Source organism: Nyctereutes procyonoides, unplaced genomic scaffold (assembly GCF_905146905.1).
Source record: "Nyctereutes procyonoides isolate TBG_1078 unplaced genomic scaffold, NYPRO_anot_genome, whole genome shotgun sequence".
NCBI classification, from domain to species: Eukaryota; Metazoa; Chordata; class Mammalia; order Carnivora; family Canidae; genus Nyctereutes; species Nyctereutes procyonoides.
This window is the reverse complement of record NW_026575020.1, coordinates 33,638,994-33,661,691: the sequence shown is the minus strand read 5'-3', so window position 1 is coordinate 33,661,691 and position 22,698 is coordinate 33,638,994. Positions and strand designations below refer to the sequence as shown.

The 22,698-nt window shown below is 50.4% G+C and overlaps 1 protein-coding gene across 1 annotated transcript in view; it reads right to left on the bottom strand.

Moving 5' to 3' along the window:
- Positions 1-2,114: 2,114 nt before the first annotated feature.
- Positions 2,115-22,698, bottom strand: part of AK8 (adenylate kinase 8) — a 128,054-nt gene continuing 107,470 nt past the window's right edge. The window contains exons 12-13 of the mRNA XM_055331272.1: positions 3,603-3,683; positions 2,115-2,449 (exon numbers count right to left, since the gene is read on the bottom strand). Coding sequence (XP_055187247.1) covers positions 2,212-2,449; positions 3,603-3,683 — 319 coding nt within the window. The 3' untranslated portion in view covers positions 2,115-2,211. The remainder of the gene's footprint in view (positions 2,450-3,602; positions 3,684-22,698) is intronic.

Here is a 22,698-nt window from a genome sequence, read left to right as displayed (position 1 = left end):
GCGGCGGGGAGCTTCGCTCCGCCAGGGGTTCCGGGGGGGGGGGGGCCTACACCAGCCCGAGCTGCGGGCCACCCCGCCCCGCCCCCACCGGGCGGCGCCCGGCCCCGCACTGCGCCCGCCCGAGCATCCCGAGGAAGCCTGCCGCTCGCCATCCCCGGCAGGTGCCGCCCCGGGCCCCCCGCGGAGTTTGGGACCGCAGGGCGCATTGAGGGGCCACCCCTCCCCACCACTGGCTGCGTGTGGCCTTGGGCAAGTCATTGAATTTCTCCTCCCCCCCCCCGTTTTGTCACCTACGGATGAAAATAGCACTGACCTGGGCAGCGGCTGGGGGGGGCGGTTGTGAATCAGAAGTGAGCGCATTTCTCCCGGAGGTACCTGCCCTGCCCCATTTTTGGCCTTAATTTGCATTAACTAATCCCACAGTCGTCGCTCAGCATTGCCTAGGAGGCAGTGACTATTTTGCTCATTTTACGAGGGTCCAGAGAGTTTAAGTAACTTGTCCAAGATAACACAGCAGCATGGGGACCCAGGCTGCACCGTTCCACAGCCCAGGCTCTTGGGGGACATCGCCTGCCTCAGAGCAGGCACAGAGCGCGTCCACCTGCCCATCCGAGCAGGCTGAGAGAGGCGGGCATCCACAAAATGGGCATGAATACATGAATGAATGTGTGCCTTGTCTTTGGCTAAGCACTTACAACCAAATGGCACCTTATGGGGGGAGTTCTGGTAAAGCGAGACCACATTCTCTGAGATCTGAAATGACAAGCAGAGGAGTAGAGTGGGGAAAGGGAAGTGGGCTTGCTGTCGCCTCCAATCAGAGGGTGCCGCGTATAAGCGGGCCGACTTTGATCACGCGTGGAGTGTGCGCAGCCTGGCCATGTGGTGTGTGACTGGGACACTGGGCAGGAGCCCCCCGTCAGGGGACTTTCAGGGCAGATGCCCTCTTCTCTGTGGGGTCCGGGAAGGGAAGGCCCCTGGGAATCTCACGAGGTGGGACCCAGTAGCTGACCGGGCAAGGAGGGGAGGGGCAGAGGCTGGCGCATCACCTGGAGGGAGGGCCCAGGTCCGGGGCTCGCCCCGCCTGCAGAAGCAAGGCCCAGGGGTTGGCTCTGTGCACACAGCCACGGACTGCTACGGTTCCTGGCTACGCGGCCCATACCAGAGTCAGATGGTTATGGAGGGATCCGGGCCACCCTGGGACAGAAGGGGCCTCTGCATGAGACCCAAGTACCTGAGCACCCTCAGAGCCAAAAGCCTGGAACCCTAGTCTTGGGCAGAGTTGCTAGAGCGCCAAGCCCAGGTGTAGTGTGGATGAGGGGACCTTAAGCAAGTCATCTACCCTCTGTGGCTTCAGAGTCCTCATCAAGGATGTCACCGTTCTGTCCCCTGCGAGCTCTGCAGGCGCCAGAGGGGCTGTTTCAGGGGGACCCAAAAGCAGGTCTTCTGGCACTTTTTTTTTTTTTTTTTTAGGGAGAGAGAGAAAATCTCCTGGAGGCTCCATGCCCAGTGCAGAGCCCAATGCGGGTCTCCATCTCACCACCCTGAGATCATGACCTGGGCCGAAATCAAGAGGCAGAAGGAAGCTTAAGCCTCCCAGGCGCCCAGGTTCTAGAACATCCTTAGCAATAGCAAAGTATGTCTAGAACTGCACTGTCCACATGGCAGCCAGTAAGCCACCTGGGGCTATTTATATCCAAATTATTAAACATTCAGTAAAATTTAAAAACCATCTCCTCAGCTGTGCTGGCCATGTTCCAGGGCTCAATAACCACCTGCAGCTAGCGACCGCCGTGTCAGGTGGTACAGGAGAGCACGCCCAGCGCTGGGGACAGTGCTGCTCTAGAAATACTAACCTTTTAAAACAGCATTTGCTGAGAGCGTGCTGTGTGCCAGGCACCGGGCTGAGAGTTCTCCTTGAGCCCCACGAACACAGACTGTCATCACCCCGGCCTCGGCTGTCAGCGAGGTGCTGAGGGTTAGGGCCTTATCCAAGGGCATCCCTTGGTCCTGGAGCCGCGCTTCCTTCCACCACCTCCCTGGGCTTTGTCCTTGTCCGTCCTGTGTTCCCAGACCCCGAAACAAGGCCACCTTCCAGCTACAAGGACCCACAAAACTGCACCTGGCACCCTTTATTGGCTTGGCTGAGCTTGCGGGAGGTTGGGGAAGGCATTAACTTTGTTTCCCTGGGGGATGCTCCTTGCTTGGAGCACATCAGGGGACTTTCTTGGGCAGGGGATTAATGATCCCACTCTCTATGTATTCAAAGACTGTGTACGGGTCCTGGTCGGCGTTGACGGTGGTGGCCTGCCTATAGAACTCCTCCAGCTCCAAGAAATTCCTGTAGAACAGATCCAGCTTGAGCTTGACCTGCTCTTCAGTATCCTTCGGGTTCTGCAGGAGGCGGGCCTGGATTTCCAGGGTCGGAGGTGGCTTGTACATGAGGTGGTACCTATGAGAGAGGAGGGGAGCCGGTGACCTCTGCTGCGGCCCACAGGGCAGGGGAAGAAGGGGCTTCGGTCCCACTGTTGACCCAGTTGGTCAACACCACCACCCCACCACCACACATATACTATCCACAACTGTGCACAGCCTCAGCTGCGCCCTGCCGCTCTGGAGATGCAGAACATGGTCCCTCCCCCAGCACTACCACCCCAGGGAGAGGATGCGGGTGGGTGACAGGTGGACAGAATAGAATAATTAAGTCCCCAACTCCTTTCTTTCTTTCCTCCCCTTCCTTTCTCCCCTTTCTTCTTCCCTCCAAACATTATTTATCAGGCATCTGCTATTCGTCTGGCGTTCTGAGTGCTTCTGGCAACACGAGGCAGGCAGGACAATGTTGGCTCTGCACTCCTGGAGCTTGCAGCCGAATGGGGAAGTAGGACAACGTAACAATGACTGTGAGTGGAGAGGACAGGAAGAGCCACAGAAGGTCACCACAGGGAGGGGCCCGGGGGCAGGGCAGCATGAAGGCTAACCTACTTGACATTGGCCAGCGAGACTGTCCCTCAGCAGCAAGGATGAGAAATCAGCCTACAGTTTAGACAAATCCTGGTATTTCTTTCCTGCCTCCCCACTCCACTCCTGAATCCCTGCCGAGAAACCTGGCCCTGCGTACCAGAGACGATGGAGGCTTCTACCTCTTTGTGATTGTGGGGACTTACAGCCTGAACGCGGTGATGGTACCTGGTCAGACCGCAGAATAAAACTCAGAATTCCCCTCTGGTGATGATGGGTTGGCCCCCAGGGAACCGGTTCCCTTCAGCGTGCCTCACAGTGAGAGCAGAGGCCTCTAAGCTTCCCGGGGACACCTGCCCGACCCAGCCACGTCACATGCCAGGGTCAGAACTGCTACTCAGGACAGAGCAGGCAAGCATTTCGCCTCGGACATTCATTCCCTGGCTTCCCTTCCAGGCAGAGGGTCCACAAGCACTGCCCAGAGGAACTGGCTGGAGGAACCCCCTTTCTCAAGTCTTCTGCAGTATCATCCCCAGACCCAGCCTGCTGTGGCATCATCGGTCAGCTAAATGGACAGGGGAGGGTCCCCAGCAGGGCCTGACCCTCGGAGCCCTCAGATGGCCAGGCCCCGGGAGCCCGGCACAAACCTTTCTCCCGTGACGGGATCGAGTCTTCTCAGGGTCAGCCGCTCAATGACAGAATCGAATGGCACATTCAGGAAGAACACCCTACGGGGAGAAAACAGCACCACAGTCAGCTGGAGGGGACCCCGGGCTCGACCCTGGGTACCTGAGATCAGAGACAGCATGGCCCCCCACACATGCATGGAGCCTCAGGAGCTCCGGGTCTCAAGCTCTCCAAGGTGACCGGAGAGAGAGGTAGGCAGAGGGCTCCCTGCCATGGCAGCTTGGGTGAGAATCCGCCTCCACCACAGACCTCCCGTGTGACCTCGGGCCACTCACAGCCTCTCTCGGACTCCGTTTGCTCAACTGCAAAACGGGCCAATAACCATTCCCTGGTGTTGAAGATCTGATGACATGAGGCATGTGCCAAGCTCACTGCAGGGCCTGTGGCAGCTGGGGCTATATCAGCATCCCTGTTGTTGCAGGGCACCATTCTCCAGGGTTCAGACCCCCTGGCTGCCCTCCTCCCGCAGAGCTGGGGTTGTTCTCAGCTCCCCCACTTTCTCGTGTACAAAGGAACCTGAGGGAGCAGGGCCTTCAAGGGTAAACAGCCCAGATCAGAGCGCAGCAGAAAAGACTTCTGATAACCCAGGTCTCTCCCAAATCCCTAGGGCAGATGGCCGAATGCCCACTCTTTGGCAATGGGACCCTTTTTATATATAAAACTTGAGGACAGGGACACCCAGGTGGCTCAGCAGTTGAGCATCTGCCTTCAGTTCAGGACATGATCCTGGGGTCCTGGGATCAAGTGTCGCATTGGGCTCCCTGCATGGAGCCTGCTTCTCCCTCTGCCTGTGTCTCTGCCTCTCTCTCTCTGTCTCTTGTGAATAAATACATAAAATCTTAAACAACAACAACAACAAAAAACAAAACAAAACAAAACAAACCCTAAGGACAGAGGTTCTCAATCAAGGGTGGTTTTGCCCGGAGAAGACATCTGCCAACATACGGGACATTTCTGGTTGTCACAGTGGGGAAGGAGGTGGAGGCCAGGGTTCAGCAACCCCAGTGCCAGTGGTGCCAGAGTTGGCAGGTGGGACAGAGGAGAGAAGCTGGCACTCCGGGTGGAACAGGTGGGGAGAGTGAAGGGCCAAATGTTCGAGGTACCTGCCCATGGCTCTAATCCACACCCTGTCTTCTCGTGTGAAACCAACCCCATTTGTTTTTCAAACATTAACTTCTGGAATATTCTGAATTCTCACTTACTGCTCATTCATCCTTTGATTAATCCATACATGCATTCATTGGATGCCTGCTGTGTGCCAAGCACGGAAGTAAGCTCCCACGTTTACCAGCCTGTTGTGTGGAACGGAGCCCCAGGACTCTGTGGGGCCATTGTCACAGACCTCAGGGTTCGTGATAACTGCCACGTGCACCTTCGGCTGAGGACAGCATCAATGCCGATGACACCATCGACAACAAGCACTCCCCGTGCACCCACAGCCTTGTTCTTTCCACTTCCAAGTAAGTAAACCCAGGCAAGAAGCAGCTCTAAGTGCGAGAAAAATGCACATCAATGAGATTTCCTGCCTTGGCTCTGGGGGCAGAGAACCTTCAGGATGGCTGCCTCCTCCATGTTAGAGACCTGGCAATTTGGCAGGCACTGGAGGGAGCCCAGCACCCCCCGAGCCTGGATCTGCTGCCTAGGGGGGCACCTGGGCTGGGACTTGGTGCCAGGCACCCTTGCGGGTCCCATGTCCCCTAGGAATTCGATGCCATCATTTGACTGTGTATATTTTCTGGGAACGAGATGGGTCCATGGTTCTCAGAATCTCACAGGGGTGCCATTTTAAAAAAAAAATAAATGACCTTTTTTTTCCCCAAAGATTTATTTATTTATCAGAGAGACAGAGAGCAGGAGCAGAGGCAGTGGGAGTGGGAGAAGCAGACACCCCACTGAGCAGGAAGCCCGATGTGGGGCTTGATCCCAGGATCCCGGGATCATGACCTGAGCCCAAGCAGATGCTTAGCCCGCTGAGCCACCCAGGCGTCCCTATAAGTGACTTCTTAAAATTTCTAAATGAAGCACAGCTGACACCCAATATTGCATTAGTTTCAGGTGCACAACATAGTGATTCAATGAGTCTCTACATTCTCAACTGTTCCTACGCTAAGTGTGGTCACCACCTGTCACCACACAGAAGTTATTAGATGTTACTGTCTTTCCTGTGCTATACAGCTCAGCCCCAGGACCTACTTATTTTATAACTGGAGGTTTGCGCTTCTCAACCCCCTTTGCCCATTTTGCCCATTCCCATCCACCCCCCGCAAGCACTGGGTCTGTTTTCTGTAGTCATGAGTCTGTTTCCAGGTTTTGTTTGTTCGTTCCTTTGTTTTGTTTGGTTTTGACTCCACAGATAAGTGAGATCACGTGGTGTTTTTCTCTGTCTTATTTCACTTAGCGTCATTCCTTCTACGTTCACCCAGTTGTCACGAATGGCAGGATTTCATTCTTTTTTATGGCTGAGTCATGTCCCATAACATGTCCCATGTTACCCTGTGTCTCTATCCAGCCATCCACTGATGGACACTGGGGCTGCTTCCGTATCTTGGCCATTGTTACTAATGCTGCAGTGAACGGAGGTGCAGGGGGGCAGATTCATTTTTTTTTTTAAGATTTTATTTATTTATTCATGAGAGACACAGAGATACAGGCAGAAGGAGAAGCAGGCTCCTCAAGGGGAGCCCGATGTGGGACTTGATCCCCAGACTCCGGGATCACGACCGGAGCAGAAGGCCGACTCTCAAACACTGAGCCACTTAGGTGCGCCCTTTTTTTTTACTTTAAATTTTTTTTAAATTTTGTTTTTATTTTATGATAGTCACAGAGAGAGAGAGAGAGAGAGAGAGAGAGAGGCAGAGACACAGGCAGAGTGAGAAGCAGGCTCCATGCACCGGGAGCCCGATATGGGATTCGATCCCGGGTCTCCAGGATCGCGCCCTGGGCCAAAGGCAGGTGCCAAACCGCTGCGCCACCCAGGGATCCCTTTTTTTTTTTTTTTTTTTTTTCTTTTTAGATTAATTGTCTTCACAAGTGGAACCTACTGGGTCCTCTGGTTGTTCTACTTGTAATTTTTTAAGGAATTTTGCTATACTGTTCTCCAGAGCAGCTGCCCCAGTTTGCATTCCCACCAGCAGCGCACGAGGGCTCCCCTTTCTCCACGTCCTCGCCAATACTTGTTGTTTCTTGGGTTTTTGATTTTAGCCATGGTGACAGGCATGAGGTGGTATCTCGTTGTGGTTTTGATGTGTATTTCCCTGGTGATGAGCGATGTGCAGCATCTGTTCATGTGTCTGTAGGCCATCTGGAAGTCTTCATAAAAATGTTTATTGAGGTCCTCTGCTCACTTTTAATCAGATTATTTGTTTTTTTGGGTGTTGAATTGTGGGAGTTCTTAAGACATTTTGGATATTAAGAAGGGGTGCCAATTCTTTTTTTTTTTTAAGATTTATTTATTTACTTGAGAGAGAACAGGGGGAGAGACAGGGGGAAAGACTCTCAAGCAGGCTTCCTGCTGAGCATGGAGCCTAACTTGGGTCTCGATTCCAGTACCCCAGGATCATGACCTGAGCTGAAGGCAGATGCTTAATTGACTGAGCCACACAGGCACCCATAGGGGTGGCAATTCTTAAAAATGGTTATGAGTCACTGATCTGAGCAAAGCCTCCTATTTTACTGAGATGAGAAATATGACCATGGCTGAGGAGGGTGCACAGTGGGGCTGCTCCACACGACGCACTTGGTCTACACACTTGCTGCTTCCTGAGCTTATAGATGCCTGCTGACTGTCCCGATTCCATTCCTCATGGGAGGCTGCCCTGGTTGTCTCTCATTTCTGTGCCTTGTCTGTAGTTAACCCACCCCAGGGCTGCAGGGCTGGGCATGAAGAAGGCCTGGGGTGTGGCCAATCTGAGGGCCGGCTCCTCCTGTGGACAGGAATCGGATCAGGATGCAAGCTGATCCAAGCCAGGCCAATAAGAGGCTGCACCATGACTTGCCAGAAAGGACCTTTCTTTTTGCTGGGACTGCTAAGCTGATGGTGTGAGACCTGGGGCTGCCTGGGGAGCCTACCTGAGAATGAGGCCAGCCACAACAGAGAGGACACAGATGGTGAGAGACACGTTTGGTGCCCTGGATCAAGCCATGCCCGAAGCCGACACACCCCTCAATGTTTCCCTGACATGAATACATAAAGCTCTTCTTTGGCTTACGCTGGTTTGAGCTGTGTTTCCTGCAATTGTTCCCCAAGGGACACTTAATACTTCTAGTCTCTTCGATGCCACTTGCTTCTAGAAAATGTGTACACTTTTTAAGAACATGAGTCCCTGAGCCAAGGCAAGTTCTCCCCACTGCCTTTCTTCTCCCTGCCTCATTTTGCCCACGCCATTTGCATAGGTTTGCTTCTGCCCAGTTGCCAAGAAGCCCCTCGCCAGTGCCTGATGAAAACCGCAGCCACCCCTGCACAAAGCGAGAGCGGTGGTTTCCACAGCAGCCTGGGGGGCCAGGAGCCACGAAAACCCACTTCTTCCCTGCACATGTTCTTGATAATGATTTCCATTCACAACGTGGCTGCAAAATAACAGCCACCAAATAAAACATGCGAGATTGGGGAGCATCTGAACACAGGAGCACAGGTGTTTCAACGAGCTTTTATCCCTCACGCTCCAAACACGCTGGGCCCCCCCCTCCCACCCCTGAGACTTGCGAGGCCCAACAGCAACAGCAACACCAACACACGGCTGTCACCGCGGTTGGCGGCTGGCGGCGCCGCTCTGGATGCCGACGCCAGTAGAAAGGAAGCCAGTTTGGAAATCCCTGATAATTGATGCTGTTTCGTAAACAACAAGCTCCAATTGAAAGATTTTTAACCCAGCATATCAAGACTGCTTGTCGTCATTCAAGGGAATGGCTTGTGAAAGGCTGGCGAGATCAGAAGCACAAGGACACCAACTTGGTACTTGAAACACGTCGCGGGGAAAAACCTCACTGGAGAATGAGCTGTGCTTCCATGCTGGAAGCTTCTGATTAGCCAGGCTCCTGGAGCCGCGGTGCTGGAGCCAGGTGGCGGGCGGAGCAGGGAGTCTGAGCAGCTCTGCGGAGATGCACTGGCCCGTGTGTGCCCTGCCTGGCCTGTGTTTTGCATTCTGCTGCTCATTTCCAGTCACACAGCCAGGAATGGGACAATGAAGGCAGCCCACAGCAGGGTGGCAGGCAGAAGCCGGCCAGCTGGGAGCACGGGGGAGCCAGGATTCACCAGGAGCAGGGGTGACACCTGCTTAGGGAATCACAGAACCTTGGGCCAGTGGATGCCTCAGGAGGGAAGGAGGAAGGTCCACTGGGAGGCCTCTGCTCCCGTGCTGCTCAAAGTAGGGTCCCCAATGGGCAGCCCCAGTACCACCTGGGAGCTCCGCTTCCCCGCCCGCCTACCTGCTGAATCGGAGTCAACATTTTAACAAGATCCATAGTGACTTACACCCACAACCAGGTTGGAGAAGCACTGCCCCCGATCCCACGTTTCCAAGATATGTCTGGTGTTGAGAGTCATGGGGAGGACTTTTCTGAAATACATTCTGGGCAGCCCTCTCTGAGCTACCAAACAAAAACCGCCAGGGGAAGGGCTGGGAGTCCTGAATTTGTAAACCAGCAGCTCAGGGTGATGAGTGCTCAGGCAGGGGTGGGAACCAAGGCTCTAATCCCAGCTGTCACCATTGGCCACACCCTAGAACCATCACAGCAGGTCTGAGAATGCTGAGGACTGGTCCCTGCCGCCCCCTGGAGATTCAACTATAATTGGCCGAAGGTGAGGCCTGGGAATGGAGGTTTTGAAAAGCGCCCCAAGTGACTGTAGTATATAGTCAAGGCCTAGAACCACTGTTCTGGTCCAATCTGCTCGTGTACAAGATGGGAAGACAGAGTCCCAGAGCGGTCAGGGCTTATCTTCCATCACCCAGGGCACTGGTGACTGATACCCAGTGACAGCTGGAATCATACTCATTCTCATGGTGCCCCCTCTGGCCACACTGTCTAGGGCTCTGTTTGGGGAGCTAAGATAGCCTTCTTTCTCAAAGGCCTTGAAGCTTACCACCTGCTCTAGAGCTAAGTCCTCTGGAAGTTGAGGGACAGAACTTTCCCTGAACCCCAGCATAGACTTGGTAAATAGAGCGATCAGATGTACAACTGCTGACTTTAAGTAAATACGGTGTCCACTGCAGCCCAGAGGCAGCATCCTTCCCTTGGTAGCCTCTTGATTTCAAGCAATAAGCCTCTACTGGGGAGCAAAACTCTGTACGAAGCTCATGGTGTAACTACAGTGAGATACCACTTCACACTCATTTGGATAGCTATTATAAACAGCCAGCAAATAACAAGTGCTGGCAAGAATATGGAGAAAGTGGAACCCTTGTGCACCACTAGTGGGAAGGTAAAATGGTGCATCTGCTGTGGAGAAGGGCCTGGTGGTTCCTCGAAAAAGTCAACGTAGGACCCTATGATTTAGCTATTCCATTTCTGACTGTATATCCAAAATGAGGGAAAGCAGATGCTAGAACAGACATTTGCACACCCAAGCTCACAGCGGCATTATTCACAATAGCCAAAAGGTGGAAAGAACCCAGATGTCCATCGATGGATGACTAGATAAACAAAATGCAGTGTGTACACACAATAAAATATTGTTCAGTCTTGAAAGGGAATGAAATCCTGATACCTGCTATAATGTGTGAACCTTCAAGGCATGACACTAAATGAAATAAGCCAGACACAAAAGGATGACTGGTGTTTGGTCCCATTTCTATGAGGTCTCTAGAGGAATCAAATTCATAGACACAGAATGTAGAATGCTGAACACCAAAGTACGGGGAAGGGAATGGGGAGGAGAGGAGGAGGAGGCTCGGGAAGGGGTGGTGGGAGGGGAGAGGGGAAGGGTGGGGAGAGGGGAGGGGAAGGGGAGTTCGTGTTTAATGGGGAGAGAGTTTCTGTTGAGGAAGATGAAAAAAGTTCTGGGGATGGATGGTGGTGAGGCCACACAACACCGTGAATGTACTTACTGCTACTGAATTGTATACTTAAGAATGGCTAGAAGAGTAAATTTTACATTAAGTATATTTTATCTCAATAAAAAATAAGAACTGTGGTGTAGTTTATAAACATGATGGTGAAGGCAGGGGGAGGGGTGGTTCTCTGGCCTTACAATTTAATGAGGTTCAGAATATACACGTGTAAAAATAAATGGATGGACCAAAGAATACAAACCATGGGATAGTACTAAGTCTAAAGCAACTATAATGCCAATGCTACACAAATGTTCAGAAAACAGAGGAGAAGAGAAGAGAATTTACTTTATTAGGCAACCTTTCCCTGATTCCCAAAACCGGACAAAGACCCTACAGGAAACCAGAGACAAATATCCCCCCCAGGAAGCAAAAATACTCAACAAAATGTTAACAAACTGAATCCAGCAACATGTAAAAAGAATGATACCTTACAGCTAAGTGCAGTTTTGGGAGTGAAAGTCAAAACATTCACAAATCAATGTACTTTACTACGTAAAAGAGAAAAAACTATACAATCGTTTCAACAGATGCAGGAAAAGCATTTAACAAGATTTTACACCAATTTCTGATAAATACTCTAAGCAAATTCAAAATAGAAGGTAAATTCCCCAATCCAATAAAGGATATTGACACACAAAAAAACTATAGCTAACATCATATTTAATGGTGAAAGACTGAATGCTTTCTGCTAAGACTGGGAACAAGACAAGACTGTCCATTCTCACCACACCTCTTCAACATCATACCAGAAGTCCTGGTTAATGTAATATGACAAGAAAAGGGAATAATGTACATACAAATTGACAGGGAAGAAATAAAATTGTATTTGTAGAGTATGTAATTATCTAAATAGAAGTACCAAAGAATCTTCAAAAGTTTACTATCATTTATAAGTAAGTTTAGTGAATTCACAGGATACAAAATCAATGTACAAAAAATAAATTGACTTTCAAGGTACCAGCAACAAAAAATTGGAAACTGACATTTTAAAGTATCATTTACAAGGGCACCTGGGTGGTTCAGCCAGTTAAGCTTCTGCCTTCAGCTAAGGTCACAATCTCAGAGTCCTGGGATCAGGCCCCACATCAGGGTCTCTGCTCAGCAGAGAGTCTGCTTCTCCCTCTCCCTCTCCCTCTGCCCCTCCTCTTGCTCATTCTCTCTCTTTCTCAAATAAAGAAGACATCTTTTTAAAAGCTACTGTTTACAACAGTATAAAAAAGACATATAGGTAAAGCTAACAAAATAAGATCTGTGTGCAGAAAACTACAAAACACTGATGAAAGATTTCAGATTTAACTAAATGGGGAGTTATACCATGTTCGTGGACTCAGAGACTCAGTATTGTTAAAATGTCAATCCTCCCTAATTATAGATTTGGTGTAATTCCAACCAAAATTCCAACAAGGTTTTTTGACGATTCTATACACGGTAACTCTCAAGTTACATGGAGAGTGTTTCTGGAAGAGAACTGGATTCAGTAGAACAATGCTGAACGAGAACAAATTAATTTCAAGGCTTACTACAAAGCTACAGTAGTCAGGATAGTATGAGTGTTAGTGAAAGGCTAGACACGTAGATTAAACGAACTTTAATAGACTCACACAAATATGGTCAATTACTTTTCAGCAAAGGTGGCAACACAATTCAACAGATAAAGGTGGTGCTGGAACAATTAAACATCCAGATGCAAATAATGATAATAATCTTGACCCACACCTCATACGATACACAAAATTTAAGTCAAAACAGGTCATAAACCTAAATATAAAACCTAACACTATGAAACTTCTCGGAGAAGACCTTTGTGACCTTGTATTAAAGATTTCCTAGATAGGACACCAAAATTATGTACCTGTAAATGAAAAAAATTGGTTAGATTTCATTAAAAATTTCTGCTCTTCTGAAGACATTAAGAAAATGAAAGGTATGCCAGAGACCAGGAGAACATATTTGACAAATGTATACCCGACAAAGGATTTCTACCCAGAGTATGTAAAAATGTGAACTTTATGTACATAAATAACATACAGAAGGAGGCACAAATAGATCCCTAATTACCTTGTATTTCCAAATTTGATATTGAAATTGGGCAAGCCTAATCTAGGAAAACAGTTTCCTGAAAAAGGCTCAAACTGCCTTCTCTTTCCACAATTCTTTCAGAGCCTTGGGGCTGCACCAAGCCCACTGGAAGGCAGTGGCGCTATCCTAGCTTTAAGCAAAGATCTGGCCTCTGCCATTTGGACCCTCTTTCTGGGGCTGAGACACTCTCAGAGCTCACCCTTCTGTGTCTGCTGCGGCGACCCTCGGGCTTCAGTATAATCAAGGTGTCTCCTCTCAAGGGGAGCATCCCCCACTGATGCAGGGAACCAAAGAGAAAAATGCAGAATGACCCCGTGCATTAACACTTGGGATGGTCTGCTCATCTTTAACTAGAATGTGCACGCGTGACACCCAGAGAGAGAGGTCATTGAAGAGAGGCGACATTGAAGCAGTTGCCAACCAGTCCTTGTACAATGGCAACCCCTGGGGCGCTCGTATGGCACACGGTGGGAGTGACCATTTTTTATAGACTTGTCAGGACAAGAACCCCTGTGAGTCTGAGGGCAGAGAGAGGCAGCCTCCCTGTCTGGAGGCAACCGCATCGGAGGCTGGGTAGAAGGAACAAGTGAATCATGCAGAGACTAGCAAAATACAAAAAACAGGAAAACTGAGTCACCTGCAGGAAGATTCACACCTCGGAACACACTAGGCCTGAGCTGTCTGAGGACAGGCGCTGGGGGGGTCTTCGCACAGGACATGGGGTAAGGGCCAGATGTGCATGCAGTGAACAGGCAGATGCTGACCGAGATGCCAGGGAAGGCCCAACAGAGAAGCACCCCATCATGGGGACCCCCAGCCCCCCCAAGTCCTCGTGCAGGTCCTGGGCTACAGGCGAGGCTGTGGCTTCCTGTAGCACCATCATGAGACTGTGTGCAGGGGAGCACAATGTAGGAGAGGATTTGGACACAAGCCCTCCCCGGAGTCTGGAATGGGCCATGGCCAGCACTGTATAATTTTTACTCTGTATATATTTTTTAATCGACACATGTCCAATTTGAAAACTAAAGGCCAGACATCTCCACCTCATTTCAAAACCTCGCGCATCACGTCTCCTGCCCTCAGGCAGCAGCTGCCGTGTCCCTCACTTCCCACTCCCCACTCCTTAAAAAAAGGAGGCTCCCGCTGGCCATTTCTTGTTTAAAACTGCGCATAATTGATGATGGTAAATCTACCCTGGCTGACTCTAAAATCTCTCCAGGGGCAAGAGGGACACTCTCTGTGACTGTCATTAACTGGTAAATTAGGGAGTGCTCCTGGCGGTTTACCATGCGCCATACAAAATGCAGCAGTCTGGTTTGAGCAGAAGGACCCAGGGATCAAATTCCTGCATAATCCATCTCAATTTTAAAGTTGTCTTAAAATTGCTGCCTCCCTCACCACCGGGAAGAAAGAGTCATTCCTCCGCATGCCGCCACCCAGACGCTCCCTAGACAATCATGAAATGCAAATCACTGGAAGCCAGAAAGTCGGGCAAACTTTTCCCAAAGAGAAAGGCGAATGAGCTGAAGGCAAAAATGACAGTAGGTGAGTGGAACCATCTCAAGAGCGATGTGATGAGACGGGCCAGGGCAAGCCAGACCATGGAGTCACAGGGGACACGCAGGAGCTGGCTACAGGGTCCTCCCGGCAGCAGGCAAGGCCCCATGTCTGCACTCGTCCTCCCACTATGTGGGCTCACCCAGCCCCCGGTGGCCGCGCTAATGCAGCCAGTTCCAGGCACTCAGTGTGGTGGGGCCACACGGATCACTCCCTTCCTTCTCTGCTGGCCGCCCTACAGCTCCAGGTCTGTGTTTGAGGGGCTCATGGCCCAGCTGTCTCCTCTGTGCGCTCATGACATAAAGGTCCCGCGTGTTCCGGAAACCCCCATCTTCCTTGGGCACGGGCCGACCACGCTACACCTTCCAGCCTGCACCCAGAGCCTCGGCCTGTGGCTACACCAAAACCCTGCTGGCTCAGGGCCCCCTCTGACAGTAGGAACACTGGCCCACCCTGCTCAGCACTGAAGTCCACCAGTGTGGACACCAGTCCAGATCCACTGGGCAGCAGCAGTCCCAAAAGAACATCTGAGCTGGTGGACATTTGGTGGGTGTCCTGGGGTGTGGCTGACACACAGGCGCTCCGTCAGATTCCCGTCTAGGAAACAATCTGTGGCTCAGCTGTAAGGACTGTGATCAGCTCACAGCCGCCGGCTGCAAAGGTCTTCAGAGGCTTGCGCCCTGTGTCACCATTTTGGCCACATTTATTGAGATATAATTCACCCCTCAAAAGTGTGCAATGTAATGATTTTCACTACACTCACACAGTTGTGCGACCCGTCGGCACACTCCAAGTTAGAGCCTTTTCATCACCGGCAAAGGGAACCCGATACCCATATGCAGAGGCCGTGCCTCCCGCTACCCTCCTCTAGCCCCTACGGTCTACGGATTTGCCTCTTCTGGACATTTCCTATAAATACAAGCATACGCAGCCTTCCCAGTCCTCATTTAGGAGACTAGAGAAAAAAAGAGGAGTACCCCACGGGGTTAATTTAAGGACTAAACACAATAATCCATATAAAGTATGTAATGCGGGACGCCTGAATGGCTCAGTGGCTGAGCATCTGTCTTTGGCTCAGGACATGATCCCAGGGTCCTGGGATCGAGTTCTGCATCAAGCTCCCCGCATGGATCCTGCTTCTGTCTCTACCTCTGTGTGTCTCCCATGAATAAATAAATTTAAAAAAATAAAGTACATAATGCATGATAATAACATAGAATATCCGTGTGGGCCCGCATGCCCCGCATCTTCCGGGATGCCTAACGTTCCAGACATCCACCTGCCCTGCAGTGGGCATCAGAGCCTCCTACCCTCTTCTGGCCAAGTCGTGTTCCATTGTATGGGCAGACCTCACTGGTGTGTCCTTTCATCAGCTGATGGACATTTTAACCCAAGCTTCTTTTCTTTTTAATTTAATTAAAATTTAATTAATTAACACATAGTGTTTTATTGGTTTCTGAGGTGGGGTCAGTGATTCATAAGTCGTATATAACACCCAGTGCTCAACACATCATGTGCCCTCCTTCATGCCCGTCACCCAGTTACCCCATCCCCCCACCCCCACCCCCTCCAGCAACTGTCAGTTTGTTTCTTAGAGTTAAGAGTTGCTTATAGTTTGTCTCCCTCTCTGATTTTGTCTTATTTTATTTCTCCCTCCCTTCCCCTGTGCTCCTGTTTTGTTTCTTAAATTCCACATATGAATGAAATCATAGGATAATTGGCTTTCTCTAATTGACCTATTTTGCTCAGCAATAAATAGTTCCATCCGTGTCGTTACAAATGGCAAGATCTCTTTTTTGATGGCTAATATTCCATTGTATATACATATACCACATCTTCTTTATCCATTCATCTGTCGATGGACATCTGGGCTGTCTCCACAGTTTGGCTACTGTGGACATTGCTGCTATAAACTTTGGGGTGCAGGTGCCCCTTCGGATTACTGTGTTTGTTTCCTTGGGCTAAATAAATCCCTAGTAGTGCAATTGCTGTTAACCCAAACTTCTGAACATGGTCATACTCCTCTGGGGCAGCCATTGGCCTGTGATGGAGCATGAGCAGTACCCGGGCCTGGCTCTCCCACCCAGGGCAGCCCCCTCAGTGGGGGAGCCTTGCTCTGGAGCTCCCTGCTGGGTTGGTGGAGCCCAGGTTGGGGCCACCCTGCTGACCCCATGGCTCCCCACCCCATCCTGCTTCAGCCCCTGTCTCTGATCAGCTGTTGGTTCCTCATCAAGCTTTTCACATCCTGACTCCATCTCGGTGTCTGCTTCCTGGAGCACCCACCCGGTGACATATGCCCTGGAAGGCCTCAGTGCCCTCTAAAGGAACGGCAGCTTCCTGTTCCCACGTCTGCCCCCGCCAGACTGCCAGCTCCAGGGGGCAGGGCGCAGCGCTCCTAGGGCAGGAGAGAGAGAGGAGCAATTTATCCTCCGGGTGTCCCTATATAAGGATTACAAGGAAATAGAACCTCACAAGGTTATTTCAAGGATAAATACGATAATCCATACCGTGCTGAGTGTACCATAAGAGGAGAATCTCCACGAGGGCCAACATGCCAAGCACTCTCCTAAGACCCAGCATGCCTTAGGTGAGCTCCTCATCACAACCTGACAGGGGTGAACGCTATCATCTCCCTGACAGCTGCTGAGAAAACCATGGGACGGAGAAGGTCAGCAACTTGCCAGAACTCACCAGCTCCAATGTGGCTGGGATGGTTGATTTTAGGTGTCAGCTTGAATGGGCCACAGGTTACTAGATGTTTGGTCAAACATTTTTCTGGCTGTAGCTGTGAGAGTGTTTTGGAGATTACCATTTACGTTGCTGAACAGAAGGAAGCTGACTGCCTTCCCGGTTGTGGGTGGGCCTCATCCAATCAGTTGAAGGTGTGACTAGAACCAAAAGCCTGACCCTCCCCTGAGTAAAGGAGAATCTTCCTCTCTGATGGCCTTCAGGCAGGGATATGGGAGGGCTTCCTCCTGTCTTCAGATCTAATGAGGTGGGGTGGGGTCAACATTTATGCAACCTCATCCCCAAGGCTCACTGGACCCCACCTCAAATTCCTTTAGGCCAAAGCCTTCCTGTCTTCTGGCTCTTCCTGGGTCTCAAGCCCTCTAGCTTTTTCTAACTCACCCTAGATAGATATTGGGGGTCGCCAGCTTTTATATTTCATGAGCCAATTTCCTATAATGAATCTGTTCTCTGTGTACCATACACATCCTATTGGTTCTGTTTCTCTGGAGAACTCTAACACGGTGGCAGGGCCAGGATTCAAACACAGGCAGTCTGCTCTGGTGTTCGTGCAGCTGACCTCCTTGGTCTGTTGTGAATTTGCTAAAAGAGGAGGGAAGGAAGGAATTTGCTAGGTAGGTCTCAGCCTCCCACTGCTCAGCACAAACCACAGACTCTGACACATGCGCTCTGGGGTTGGGCTGCACAGACCCCCAGGTTCAGAGCCAGCTGGGGTCAATGGCATCTTTCTTCATGTCAAGCAGACCAGCTGAGAGGACCTCAAGTCAGGGAACAGGGCAAATGCCAAGGAGGCCTCCTCATGTGCCTTTGTGGGCAGCGCAACCTGCAACCGAGCCAGCCCCTGGTGCTGCTCTGGGAGCAAGAATTTGCTTCAAGGACTAGAGAGCAGGGTGAGGAAGATCTGGACCCTTGGGCCCCCTGGGAAACAAGTGCTTTTCCTTGTCACTGGTCCCCCAAGACAAGGAGCAGAGGGAGGGGTATGTGAATTCATTTCAAGGATCCCCTGCTCCAAACCACTCTCTGTCAGTGACAAAAGCTGTGTTAAAATATGTCCCTGGTGAAGCGTCCTCAGCCTCACCACTTCTCTGCCTGTGCTCAGAACCTCCGCTCTGACTTTTCCACTGTATGTTTTAAGGGGCTGCAGAGAAGCTTCTGTTTCAGCCCTTCCCACAGCTGGGGTTTCCTCCAGGAATCTCTCCCTCCAAACATGGCTCACTATGTGGCTTCGATTTTAATTCCTTGGTGCTCATTAGCTACCACCTCCATCATCATCACAGTCCCACGAACGTTTATGTACTTACTGCATGCCAGGCACCTGTACTAAGCATGTTACACACATGTGTTGCCCTGTGTAATCCTCACAGGGAGCACATGACACAAGCCCTAGGATCCTGCCCGTTTCAAGGACGAGAACCTCTCAGTCCCCCAAGAGGTTAGGTGATGCCTGCAGGCTGGGCTCCAGGTCTGGCTGCTCTAAGACCCTCCTTCCTGCCCTGCTGCCTTCCTGTTTGTAAAATAATTCAGCTTCATGCCCTGTGGTTTTAGAGCATCATGAGGCTTCGGCTGAGAATCAGGACACGGGTAAGTGAACCCTGAAGCAATTTAGGAGAAGGGCCAGTGCAGCGGGATTGGGGTAATGCTGCCAACGCACCCAGGCCTCAAGGCTCGCTGAACCCCTCCTCAGACCCCCCCGTGGGCCAAAGCCACCGCTTCATCGGTGTGGCCACCTGGCTCCCCGGGGCCGGAACCCCCTCCTCAGGGCCTTGTGGGGACACCGTGCACAGTTACCTCTCAGGGTTAAAGATAAATCACGTGGATTCCAGAAGCTCCTTCATCCCCAATCACAGCTGCCTTGCCTAAGGAATCCGCCACCGTGTTTGTTAAACCCACACTTTAATTACTCCAAAATTATGTTAAATCCTTGCATAAATACTGCAGTGACTTCTTCCAAAGAATTTCATTACAGGAAGTTGGGTTGCTGCCAGAGCTCTCGGTTAAAAAGTAAGAGGAGAACAGACACATGCAAAAAAGATAGATATTGTTTTCAAGATAAAAAGGCAAGGGGGTTAGCCTTTGTCAGATCACCCAGGTGTCAAAGAGAAACAGACTCACGGGAGCAGAAATCTCCCATTTTACAGACCGAAGGGGAAAACCAATCCCCTTCTGCCCTCCAATCTAATAGGTGTTTACTTCTCGAGAAACCTAAATCTGATTAAATATTAATAAACCAGTGGTATTAATTAACAGGGAAAAGTCCATCAAGAGAACCCCAATATGTTTACAGTGTCCTCGGGAAACTGGGAAAATTCACAATCAAGTGTGTAAATGTTCTAAAAAAGGGTCCTGAATATTTTATGAATATTTGTCATAAAACAGAAATAATAACCACTGTGCAGAGCTATTAGAATTAATATTTATGCTGCCCGCCATGAAATATTCATGGGGACAGAGAAAGGGGGGCCCGTAAGACAAGAATTAATTTACATTGGGCTCGGTTTACCCGCTGGCTTGATGTTTAAAGACGGTTGACAAGCCTCCGTATGAATCCGCCAGTCACTTCCCGCAGTCGGGAGCGGAGGGGGTGGGCGACGGGTCCGGGCTGCTGACAGCTCACAGATTGAGTTTCTGACAGCCCTTAAAAAACCTAAACGGCCCCCCACCTTTTTTTCCTTATTCCATTGCCCAAGGCGCTCTGTTCTGCCACCGTTCATGCGATCTCCCCTTCCATCTGCTGAAATTAACGAATTAATGAGCGCGATCCGCTTTACAGTGGGGCCCTATGAATGTTTACAGGCGATTAAATTATAATGCGGGACGGCTGTATAATTCATGAACCAATTAAAGGAAGTGTTAGTTGATTTGATGGGATGAGGGCGTACAAAATGCATTTAACTAATGGGGAGCCACGGGCTGCCGAGGGCCGGCTCCCTCTCTCGGATTACGCGGCTAATTGCTGCACTTTATGGGGCTGTCACGGATAGCCATGCATATTTCATTGTTCTCAAATACTTCGATTGTGTGCGTCCGTGTCGCGGCTGTAACACGGAGAGGCTGGGCCAAACTTGGCTGTAGTTACAGTGACCGGGCGCGGCCCCAGCTTGGAACCCGAGCCCCGGCGTTGGGTGTCCCGCCATTAGGTGATTAAAAGGGCTCAGGATGTGACCGCTTTTGTTTTACTGACAATTCCGGACATTGGCTTCATGATGTGGCCACGCTGGGAACCTGACCACCTCCTGCTGGGGGAGGTGGGGGGCGAAGTCCGAAGACCCTGTATTGTTCCCACAGTACCTGCACCGTACCTGATGCAGGGCCTCAAGGGTCACGCAGCAGGTGAATCCCTGGGGGAGTCTGGGCCTTCTGGGTGACCCGGGGGACCCTGCACCCTGACGTGGGCACGAGCCAAGGGTTTCCTCTGGGCTGACCTTGTCCGCCCACACAAGGTGGCTACTCGGGGCTTCATTAAACACAGTTAGTGGCCCACTGGAAGCAAACTCGAGGCTCTGTTGTCAGAGGTCGGTGTGGGTTCAGAAGGGAATCGCCGGGAAGAGGGAATGAAGGAGTAAGGTTATCCTGGTGCTCAGAAAGAGAGAGCATGCTCCCGGATCCTATGGCCAAAGGACAGAGAGGCGAACATGCCTGACTTCCTGGCTGGAGCGGCGGGGTGTCTGGTTCAGGAAGATGCCACCCTTGTAGCCACGGTCTCAGTTTCTCTGCGAGGACCAGATGGACATTCCCTAGATGGTCAGAGCCCTGCCTCAGTGGTCAGTGGATCTCAGTAGCCCAGCTGCCCGGCCAGTCCTCTGAAACGGCTCTACTCTCTCCTCTGATTTTATATCACATACACACACACACACACACACACACACACACACACACACACACACACAGTGGCTAACATTGGGAATTGGTCTGCAGGCGCCTCAGAAAGAATCTTTCTGCTGCCACTTTGGCACCCAGAGTTGTGAGGAGGGAGTGGCCTGGACCGGAGGCCACACTCCTCATCGACATTCACACTTGTGCTCTGTGCCCAGGCCCACGTGGCCTGGCAAGCCTTGGGTTCCCCCTGTCCACACTAGGGATGTGGGTGCTGTACATGGAGATGAAAAGCACTAACCCATGTGCTTTGGATGTGGTGTGGCATGTAAAGTGCCCACGTTGTCTTAACCAGGACTATTACCAAGTTTCTACTGTGTCCATTATGGAGGCTAGATTGCTTTTCTCCTTTACTGTGCTTGGGGTCAGCCTCCACCTGCAACGGCATAGCGGATGCTGAGTTGTGGCATGAAGCTAGCAGTGGGATCTACAAGGAGGCTGATGGAGCCAGCAGAGCCTCTTGTTTGAGGAGGAAAGGGCTGCAGGGACCCAGGGACCCCAGGGAACAAGGATAGAAGAAGAGCCCATTGTAGATTAGCAGAAAGTGAGCTAACTAAAACACCCAACATATCTCCTTGGGGCCTAAGCTTAAATGTGAATTTGCGATGGGTAGCAGAGCTGGATTCAATGCATTGGTTTAAAATAAAATAAAAATATCAGTTATCAAACACCTACTATGTGCAACAAACAGTCCTAAGTATTTGGCAGACGTGATGTTATATAATCCCACAAGATAGAAACTAGTATCCTCCAGGAGCAAATGGAGAAACCAGGGCCCAGAGAAGCCAAGTATCTTGCTTTAGGAATTTCTTCTGAGTAAATAAAATTACGAAGATATATGGGCAAGATTTCCCACTGCTGAATTACTTGTAATAGAGACACTGCAAATATGTCCACAGAGGAAGGTTGAACAAATTGTGGCAAACCCACATTCTGCAGCTTTCAAGAGAAATAAGGTAGATCGAGAGTGCTGACGTGGCATGAAAGTGTGAGACACAACCTTCATAAAAGTAAAAAAAAAGTTCTATAAGATCCTGTATCATATGAGCCTATTTACATTTAATAAGAGAAAGAATAAATCTAAAAGGATAGCAACAAATTGAACATAATGATTATTTTGGGGGAGAGACCAGGGGAAAGACAAGTGTTCCTTAGTTTATACATGTCTGCCTTTTTTTACAATGAGAATATACCATTTCTATAATTAAGAAAAACACTAATTAGGGGCAACTGGGTAGCTCAGTCGGTTAAGTGTCTGACTCTTGATTTGGGCTCAGGTCATGATCCTAGGGTCATAAGATTGAGCCCTGCTTGGGGCTCTGTGCTCAGCGGGGAGTCTGCTTATCTCTCTCTCCCTCTCTTTTTCTCCATCTGCCCCTCCCCCTGCTCATATTCTCACTTGTTCTAAAATAAATAAATCTTTAAAACAAAAAGAAAACCACTCATTACAAAATCACAAGAAAAAGAACACTAGTTACAAAATCACAAGAAAAAGGCTATTTTAAAAAAGGCAAAGCATCCATTTTAAACAACGGCCCAGCATCATGGTGCTGACACACACGATTGGGCCAGACTTTCTCATGTGGACCGCACAATGCACAGAATGACAGTTTCACACACCTGCGCCTGACTGCACCAGAGACAGGGGCACAACAGGGGCTGGCCCGTGAGATGATCCTGTAGGTGGACTGCACCTCCTACCCACACGGCAGCCTTCCAAGTGCCCCGGTGTATGAAGAGCCTGGTGAGA